This window comes from Sprattus sprattus (genome assembly GCF_963457725.1).
Source record: "Sprattus sprattus genome assembly, chromosome: 7".
NCBI lineage: Eukaryota > Metazoa > Chordata > Actinopteri > Clupeiformes > Clupeidae > Sprattus > Sprattus sprattus.
In genome coordinates, this window is record NC_137926.1 from 15,464,128 (window position 1) to 15,474,127 (window position 10,000).

General features: G+C 48.9%; 1 protein-coding gene across 1 annotated transcript in view; it reads right to left on the reverse strand.

Moving 5' to 3' along the window:
- brsk2a (BR serine/threonine kinase 2a) overlaps positions 1–10,000 on the reverse strand; it is a gene marked incomplete at both ends in the record, with an annotated part of 176,868 nt that overhangs the window by 75,659 nt on the left and 91,209 nt on the right. Inside the window, one exon of the mRNA XM_080842131.1 lies at positions 3,354–3,448. Coding sequence (XP_080698257.1) covers positions 3,354–3,448 — 95 coding nt within the window. The remainder of the gene's footprint in view (positions 1–3,353; positions 3,449–10,000) is intronic.

Below are 10,000 nucleotides of genomic sequence, written 5' to 3' on the forward strand. Positions count from 1 at the left end.
CAGACAGCTTTTCCATTTCACTGTCCCAAGTGTGTGATGCCATCCTGTCCTGTCCAGCTGTTGGGGCACATTGAAGGCCACGTCTGTCCGTTCCCTTGGAGACGGCCTGTCACCTCGCTACGCTCCCCAGCACCCCATGACCCGCTGGGGGCTGCCACAGCGATGACCCTCTGAGGGATGTCACGGGCGTCCGAGCAGAAGTGACACGGTAATGACAAGGCAGGCAGGCGGGAGTGTGCGTGCCCGGTTGCATTTGCATTTATAAAGGTGCCATTTTGAAGGGAGACTTCTGAGGAGGAGGATCACTGTCACACAGACAGATAGAGAGGCGAGGGGATAGACTTACACTCAGCTCTGAGTGGGACAGACAATGAGGAAATAACAGACCCCTGATATGACAGGACCTTGTCCTTTCAAAAAGAGAGGAAGATGTGTGTATAGGAATGTGTGTGTGTGTGTGTGTGTGTGTGTGTATAGGAATGTTAGTGTGTGTGTGCATGTGCGTGTGCGTGTGCGTGTGCTTGTGCGTATGCGCGTGCAAGTGCGAGTGCGCGTGTGCGTGTGCGTGCGTGTGCGTGCGTGTGCGTGTGTTTGTGTGTGTGTGTGTGTTTTGGGGGCTCTCCTGCTTGTGATGCTGGTGATGAAAGTCCACTCTGTGTGTGTGTGTGCGTGTGTGTGATCACTCATTTGTCATGGCATGTAACTCTCTATGTAATCTCACCACAGGCGCTCCTGCAGCGTGGTGCTCTGGTCTTTTAAAACCCCACTCAGCATCATATTTCCAGCCGGCTCCAGCCTTCCTGTCTCAGCGTGGGCTGTGTGCCGTGGCGGCGGCGGTGATGACCTCATTAAGCTGGCAGGGGGGCAAGGGGGTGGCAGTGAGCCGCAGAGAGCGCTGTCAGGGGCGTGTGGTAGGTAAAGGCAGCGCTCTGATCTCAAACCCCACCTCACCACTGCACCCCTACCTCCATCACCTCCACCCTATCCCCCACCCACCACCCCGACCACTCTCCCAGGGCTCACCCCCCCCCCAAAAAAGTCTCCTGACTGCTGGTGATGAAAGTCCACTCTGTAGAGATGAGGGGCCCCTGCCACTGGATGCTTTGGAAGTGGGTTGAGAAACGACTAAACACACATACGCACGAGCGAGCGAGCGAGCCGCAGATGTGGAGAAATATAAATAGGTCCGATGAAAGCAGATTGGGCGACAATGAGAGCGGCAGGCCAGTCACGCAATCAATTAGGGCTGTAATTAATGCTGCAGCAGGGTCAGCGTGCTGGAACAGCGGGGGACTGGGTGGCTTTTCATGTCTGCCGTCCCCCCACTGAGTTATACAAAACAGGCCTGAGAATCTGCCTGTCATCACAATCCCGTCTCTCACATCAACACCAGGATCTGTGGCCATTTAACTGTCTGTGTAGCCACACACACACACACACACACACACACACACACACACACACACACACACACGCACACACACACAAGCACACAAGCACACACTCACACACAAAGTGCTTTCATACAGAATGTATAATTGGAGGTCCATCAAAAATAGACTCCAATTTTTGTATACTTATTTTAGTGTACTCTGAATCACTTTGGACAATGCTACACAAACACAGCCTCTGAGTAGGTGAAGTCGTAGCAGAATGGATTCCTCCATCTCAGCACAGTCGTGGAGCTCAGAAGGGAAGCCCGGCCGAACGGGGCGACAACAGTTCAGCCGCAGCACCCTGCTGGTTAAGGGGGGGAGAACTAGAATGACGGAACACGGAACACGGAACACGGAACACGGAACACGGAACACAGAACACAAAGCGAGAACGCGAGAGTATGGCGAGAGACATTAGCCACATGACGCCACATCAGAGAAACCTTCAGGATCCTTCTCTAACTGTGTCATTCCCATTTTCTAACAAAAAAGCATTCTCCCTCATGCATCCCTACAGTTCCCCGGAAAGTAAACAATAACAGAGAAAAAAACCTGAGAAAAAGGCCTCCCATGAAAGACAATTATCCTTAATCAGGTTACAGCATCCTCCGGTTCTCTTCCCATATTCCCCAGACTTTCTCATAATTATAGAAGTAGGTGTGTGAGACTGCATGAGAAATAAACAGAGAGAGAGGCAGAGAGAAAGAGAGGCAGAGAGAGAGAGAGAGAGAGAGAGAGAGAGAGAGAAACAATAAATACTGCTAAGCACAGTGGGCTTTCACTCTTTTATTTCTTGCTCTGGTTTTTTATTACCCTCTCCTCTGGCACTGAAGGAGCCTCTGGAATGGAGGGATTAAGAGTCATAATGAGCAGCCCACTGAGAGCTGTAGGAAGAAGGGAGGACAGCACATCCACTTACTGTGAGTGTGTGTGTGTGTGTATGTGTCTGTGCGCCGTGTGTGTGCGTGTGTGTGTGTGTGTGCGCGCGTGCGTATGTGTGTGAGTCTATGTATGTGTGTGTGTGTGTGTGTGTGTGTGTGTGTGTGTACACTATTATGTACGCATACATGCTTACGTGGCTGTCCTTCATCATGATGAGCCATGATGAGTCACTGCATTCATACATCTGAGGGTCCTCGATTGCTTTTCTCACTCCATGCAGTCACCAGCCTTGCTAACCCCACAGAGATGCGACACACTGCTACCCAACTGGCCTCAGCCTTGCTAACCCCACAGAGATGTGACACGTTGCTACCCCACTGAACTACGCCTTGCTAACCCCACAGAGATGCGACACACTGCTACTGGCCTCAGCCCTGCTAACCCCACAGAGATGCGACATGCTGCTACTGGCCTCAGCCTTGCTAACCCCACAGAGATGCGACATGCTGCTACCACACTAACCCTCAGCCTTGCTAACCCCACAGAGATGCGACATGCTGCTACCACACTGAACTACGCCTTGCTAACCCCACAGAGATACGACACGCTGCTACCTCACTGGCCTCAGCCTTGCTAACCCCACAGAGATGCGACCGGTCTCAGCCTTTCAGCCAGCAAGAGAGCCTGAGAGGCCTCTGCTCTGAATGAGTCCGCCCACTGGAGCATCATCATCCCTCTTAGATCAGTGTGTGTCCCCATAAGGCCCCTAGCATGGTAGCATGGCTTATAACAGTGATGTTGGCAACTTGATCTGGTTCTTTGTGTGTATCTGTTCTTTCTGTCTGCATAATGGAATTAACAGAGCCTGAGGCTTGCCTTGCTCTCACATTCGGTTTAACTAAGGGTGAAATCAGTGTGTGTGTGTGTGTGTAAATCGTTTGGTCTTTGAAGAGAGATGTGTTTGTGATGCACTCAGACTCTCAGGGGAAGGAGGACACTTTCATGATGGCGGAATGAGGCAGAGGACTGACTCACCTTCATAAGGACAGACTCACTCAACTTCTCCCGATTCACAATCTTTATGGCAACTTTCTGACATGTGACACAGTGCACTCCCAGCTTTACCAAGCCTGAGGAAAAAAAGAAAGGAGAGAGAAAGAAGAAGCAGAGCAAGAGAAGAGAGAGAGAGAGAGAGAGAGATCCATTAGCACTTCACCACAAAAAAAAAGTAAAATCACAGAAAAATTGCTTTTTTTTACACAGACTCACAACCAGGGCTTTCTGCCCACAATCAATCACACAAGCATTTCCATCAAACCCACATTTCTTTTGACTTTATTTCCACTGAAATCGCATCAGCTTGGAAGTAAGCAACCCGCTCGGAACAAATACTACTGTAAACTACCGTAGCGTTTCCTTGGCTTCAACCGCCGCCGCAAAAGTCATACCACAAATAAATGTCTCGAGTTGGATAAGTACAAACACAAACAGAGCTGAGGGCGTCAAGCCTCCAGAACAAAAGCACACCCTTATTACAGTGGAGTGTGAAGAAAGCACACACTCACAAAACACACACACACACACACACACACACACACACACAACCCATGACAGCCAGACAAATCCATTCCTCTCTCCCTACATTCCCAATGCCACACTATTCATTTTCCGCTCAGATACGTGAGAACGTGTCAGCCCAGCCTGACGTATGACCACAAAACGGCGGATTTCCCCGTAGGGTGTGACGGTAAAAAGCCAGGAAGCCCTAAGGCCATGGGGGGCCGTCAGTGGCAAATGAGTTCTCTCTGAGATGATCAAAATTCCCCCAAACAACCAAAAAGGCAGAAGTTTCAGCTCGTCTGAGATTTTTTTCCTCCATTTTGTTTCCCACCACCGCCTTGCGAGCCCGGGGCATCATTAGCGAGGAGTGGAGTGCGACTTGGTGGGGTTGCATAACATAATGTATATTTCATGTCTGCGTAATTACCTCAGCCAGACAGAGTGGCTCTACTTCATGCATCAGAAAATGACAGCCTGGGGAGAAAATGTCTTCTTCGGGGGGAAAAAAGACTGAGAGAGGAGAGGTGCAACAACAGAACAAAAAAATAAAGAAATTGAGGCCATTACTGATCCACCCCAGCCCCTCCTCCATTTTGGCCTACCCTCTAATGGCAAACTCCTTTTCTTGCATTTATGAAGGACTAGATAGGAGGGAGAAACAAGGGAAAATGAGACGAGTCTTTGAAGACGCGAGTGAGTGGAGAGAGTGTGTGCCGGTGTGTGTCTCGGACAGCCCTGCGGCCTGATGAATAAAGAGAGAGAGCGAGAGAGAAGGAGAGAGAGAGAGATAGAGAGAAAGAGAGTGTGAGAGAGAGGATGAGAGAAACACATGAGGAGAGAGGAAGATATGGAAAGAGCTAAGAGCAGAGACAGAGAGAGAGTGCATATTATTCAAATGTAAAGCCACTGATAATTAACCAATAATGAATGGAAACTGAGATTTCAGGTTCTTGAGTACCAACATCTAAGAGCTGAGTGTGTGTGTGTGTGTGGGGGGGGGGGGGGGGGGGGGGGGGGGGGGGGTCCATTAGTATGGATATAATAATCAAGAGGTCAGTGCCTGCTGTGCATAAATAAATAAACAAACAAATATATAAATAAGTAAGAAAGTAAACAACAACAATAAATACGTCCAGAATAAATATTTTCCACTGAGCGGCTGGAAAAACAAACAACGAGCTGTCAATCAATGTTGTGTCGGCTCCAAGGCGCCTCTGGCTGTCTGCTGCAGAGGAGGATAAACATGGAGGAAAATCTCATACTAGGAGCAAACAGGAGAGAAGTGATATCATAACCTGTCGTCCCCTTATGGACCAACCTCTGTTTAGCCCAGCTGTCAGACGTGCTACACATTAAGGACACTGAGGCGAAGCAGGGGAAGTGGTTTACTGTTAGGAACTGTCAGGGACCGAGCGGCAACCATTCTGCAACCATTTCACAGGTGATTCTGTCGGGCAAGGAGTACTGAAGGGTACAAACACATCACTGTCAAAGACTTCATACACACACACACACACACACACACACACACACACACACGCACACTCGCACCAGACACATGCACACGCACACACTTTCTTTCTCTCAACACACATACAAACATCTACACACTCACTCACCGAATCTCTTTCACGCTCACTCACACTCACACTCTCTCTCTCACACACACATACACTCATAGACACACAAACACACTCACACACACACACTCAACCAGTCTCTCACGTACTCACACACACTCTCATACACTTTCAACACACACACACACAATTTCTAAGTGTCTTTCTTTATTTGGCTTTCTTTCTTTCTTTATCTCTCTCTCTCACTCTCTCTCTCTCACACACACACACACACACACACACACACACACACACTCCCTCCCTGCCTTGCAAACATCCTCTGTTTGACCTTGGCGGCGGTATAGCCTTTTCCCCTTCCTGCTAATCACCCATAATAAAAGAGTTCCAGCGGCTGTCAAGTTTCACCTGTGTGTGCTCCCCCTTGGGCTTCTCTGAGACTGGGGGGGGGGGTTTGCATGGGGGGGGAGTAGCGGCCTGGCACACAGCTCTGGATCTGATCTCTTTGAGCTCGGCTTCAAACGCCGACCTCCTGTCAAGGGGTGAGAGGGGATCAGTGCAGAGCTGCGCCTGAACCCGGCGGAGATTACAGCTGTAGGTGTGATCAGCCTCTTCCTGCTCCTGCTGCATGACCCCGTCACCCAACACAACCCACCCCCACCCCCGTCCCCACCTTATCCACCTACACACCCATCCACCCACCTAAGAACCCTGAGTAACCTTCTGCAAACCTGACCACATACACTAAAACACCCCTTTAACACCACAATCATCAATCTGACACCACTGTATCCCTGACTACAGATATCACTCAGGATAACCTCCGTTAACCTTGACTAAAGACACACCCAAACCCCAAAGCAAGCCTTACTATACAAATGAACCTGAATGCCATAGTCAGGAACCAGAGAGAATGCTATTACCATCTCTAGGGATTCATAAATGCTGTACACCACTCATATACTACTGTGAGCTATTTCATGATTGTGTTAAAAGGTTAGACCCAAGCCCCATAGCTACAAGCCAGAGGGACTAAACAATTGTGATTGAATTGGATCACAGTCATATACTGTGACTGTTTTTCTTCTCTGCACCTTTTACGACGGTGACATTTGAGTCTAAGCCTTAAGTGATTGTATAGCTTTTCTAATAATAAAAGTAATATAAAAAAAGCAATGCAGTCATAAAGGCTATGAGTATCATCACTGGATTATTATCTATACATTCTTTCTGACAGAAACAAACTGAGGCAGATTGACTCACACCCAGTCAATGAAACCAAATGCTTTTTAAATAGGTGTCAGGTAGGAGTTTTTTTATGCACTGCGCACACACACACACACACACACACACACACACACTCACACAGAAACAGCCTGACCCATGCTTGCCACCACCTCCTATTGATCCCCTCGCCCGCCCCTTCTCTCCTTCATGATCAATACCATCCAAAGCCCTCCAGTCTCAAACTTCACCCGCGTAAATGACAGCGTTCCCGACCTGGTGGGCAAGGAAGGTCAGGGTGATGGAGTGACCCCTACGACCCCCACGAACACCAATCCCCCCACCCGAACCCGCCCACCACCATCTCTGACATCAGCTCTCAACACCTCTAATGATTTCTGTGTCTAAATGACTGGTGCTGTAAGCCACCTCTTCCTCAGTCACTTCTATGGTGCGATGTGCTATCGTCATCCACAAGCAGGGATTGCTCAAACCACGCACCTCAAGGGGCCACGTATTTCCTTTTAGAGGGAATGACTCGAATTGATCAATTCATTAAATTGCTGCTTGCTGAAAAGCTGGTGTAATCAGCGGCGTCAGGGGTGCAAATAGGGATGTACCTCCAAAGATTCAGAGTCATCGCTAAGTTCATGCTGCTGCCGTAATTACGGTGAGAGCTGACCACTTGAGACTCATTTAAACTCTCATTACTCAAAGAGACATTGAGATATAGTAAGGGAGCCTTAGTTCAGATTTTTTAAACTGGCATATGTCCGCACCACTGTGACTTGAACAGGGTTTGTATATCCGCTGGAGCAGTAGCTCAGAAATCAAAATCATTATTTTGTTATAAGATACTTTTGGAGCAGACACAGCGGGGCGTCGACACTGCCAGCGCTGGTTTGCTAATCAGGTCCTTAGCATGGCCAGAGTTCATTATGGAGTCAGCGTGAGCAAACGCTCAGGACGAGAGATGGCAGGCCACGCTGTGCTGTCGGCTAATTCGGACAGACAACTCCCGCAGTAGGCCAAGACCAGGCCTCCACTGCAGACTGCTTTAACTGTTTGACCAGCATGCAGACATGTGTACATACTGTATATTACAACATACGCCTGAAGACAGCTGTTTGGACTTTCTCTGAGCCAGACATGTAGTGCAATACACACGTATGACACCAGACGACAGAAAACAAGTTTTGGAGAATTTGATGTAAATGTGAGTGGGAATGGTTAAAGATTATTGTTCCAAACCAGCACACACCAGGCCAAACCAAAAAAAATCTTGGCAACTACATACACTGTGGTTCAGTCACTTAAATGCATCCAACAGTGGCTGACATTTTGGCTTTTCAACAGTTACACAAAAACATTTGGCAAACTTGTTGACTTTGATGTGCCCTCCTAGAGGAGAAAACCTTCGGAGCTAGCTTCAAACACCTGGGGATAACCCTGCATGTATAAGTCGAACAGGTGCGTCAGCTGAAGAAGCCATCTGATCTCAGCCACGAGGCTCCTCATTCGTGTGTGCGACCCCTTTGCAGCTGGATGTATTTACTCAGGCAGTGCAGAGGACACCCCGCGAAGGAGCGGATGAAAGGAAGCGGGGGCCTCCAGCTGGGCGCTCTTATCTAGGCCCATCGATTGGGCGCAGTGCACGGGCGAGAAGGGGAGCGAAGCGGAGCAGCAATCTCCTGAACGCTCCTGAACACTCCCGTGGTCCGGGCTCCACACTGCCTGACCTCACTTACTCTCTGCCCCGGTGCTGAGCACGCCACAGAACCCGTCATCGCAGTAAATACTTGTTGCCTCTTCATCTATTGGGACAGGCTCTCGCTCTATACGCACAGGAGGAGAGGAAATGAGAGGATGGGGAGGGAACGAGAGAGAGAGAGATAGATAGAGACAGACAGAGACAGACAGAAAGAGATAGCGATAGAGATATTACTCTGCTGTTCTAGCACTTGGCAACACTGTATCAAAACTATGCTAATGCTAATATAGCAATTTTGAATTGAATTGAGAGGGGGAGGGGGAGGGAGAGGGGGAGGGGGAGGGTATATATGGTCCATCTCCTGCTCCACGTGTGTTGGTTTTTCCTTGACCCAGATGTGGAGGTTTTATAGCTGTCCCCCGGGGGCAATTTGCCTCCTGACCGCAGAACAGCCGACAGAGAACCCCACAGAGGGGCATCACTCACACAGAGAGATACAGCGCAGCCGGACGCAGACACAGAGCGAGCGGGCAGGCTCATGGCTCGTGGCATTTCACAAATGGACAGCTTCATCTCGAAAAAACACAAAGCCCCTGTCATCAACGTTACAGACGTACAAACACAATCCCTCTGCTGTAGAGCAATTCCAGCGCTAACATGTCTTTGTGAAAGGTCAATATCTCCCCCACAGATCAAAGTATTAGTGTGTGGACACAGCAAAAGACAGCATAGACTCCTGTGCAAATGGAACAGCACATCATAGTGACTCGGAAGAGACTGTGAGTAGTCTTAACTGCTAGCACAACGGCAGACTTGATTATATTTTATATGGCTTTTTTAAAGAAATGATCCCCTGTCTCCATTCATGTGATCTCAACTTCTTCATGCCAAACCTCCCTGACTCAACCAGGCCATTATGTAACAGGCATGAATACAGAGAAACTTGTGCGCTCTTGATTCAGGAAATGAAGGCTTGATCAAACACACTTTCTGGGGCATGGAACAGAAGGGTTTTCTTTAAATCAGAGGAGTCCATTCTTTTTCGAAAGAAATTATTGCTTGGAGCTAAAACTGCATGGGTTCAGACAGAGAGAGAGACAGACAGACAGACAGACACTCTGGGCTTCTGCCTCTGTTGCTACACAGGCAGCTTCAAACGGGAGCGCTCCTCTTTGAGTCTGGGCTGCATGGGCGTGAAGGCTGTGTAATGCATGACGCACATGTGCTCCTCCGAGATACGGCCACGCACAGGAGCTTCCTGCTCTGAATCATCCACTGCAGAGCCAGCGAAGAACTCTCTCTTTCTCTCTCTCTCTCTGTCTCTCTCTCTATCTCTATCTCTCTCTCTCTCTCTCTCTCTCTCTCTCTCTCTCTCTCTCACACACACACACACACACACACAGCTCTCAATGGTTGCTAATTCAAAGAGAGTGTCAGAAAAGGGAAGAAAGAGGCAGAGAGGGAAGGAAATAAAAATACAGGCAGAGACAGAAAGAGAGAGAGGAAGACGGAGAGAAAGAAAGAGGCAAAGAAAAACGAGGGAGAATACCAGCAGGAAGTAAGGAACAGGAAAAAGGAAGGACGGAGAGAAGGCATTAAAAACAAACTAA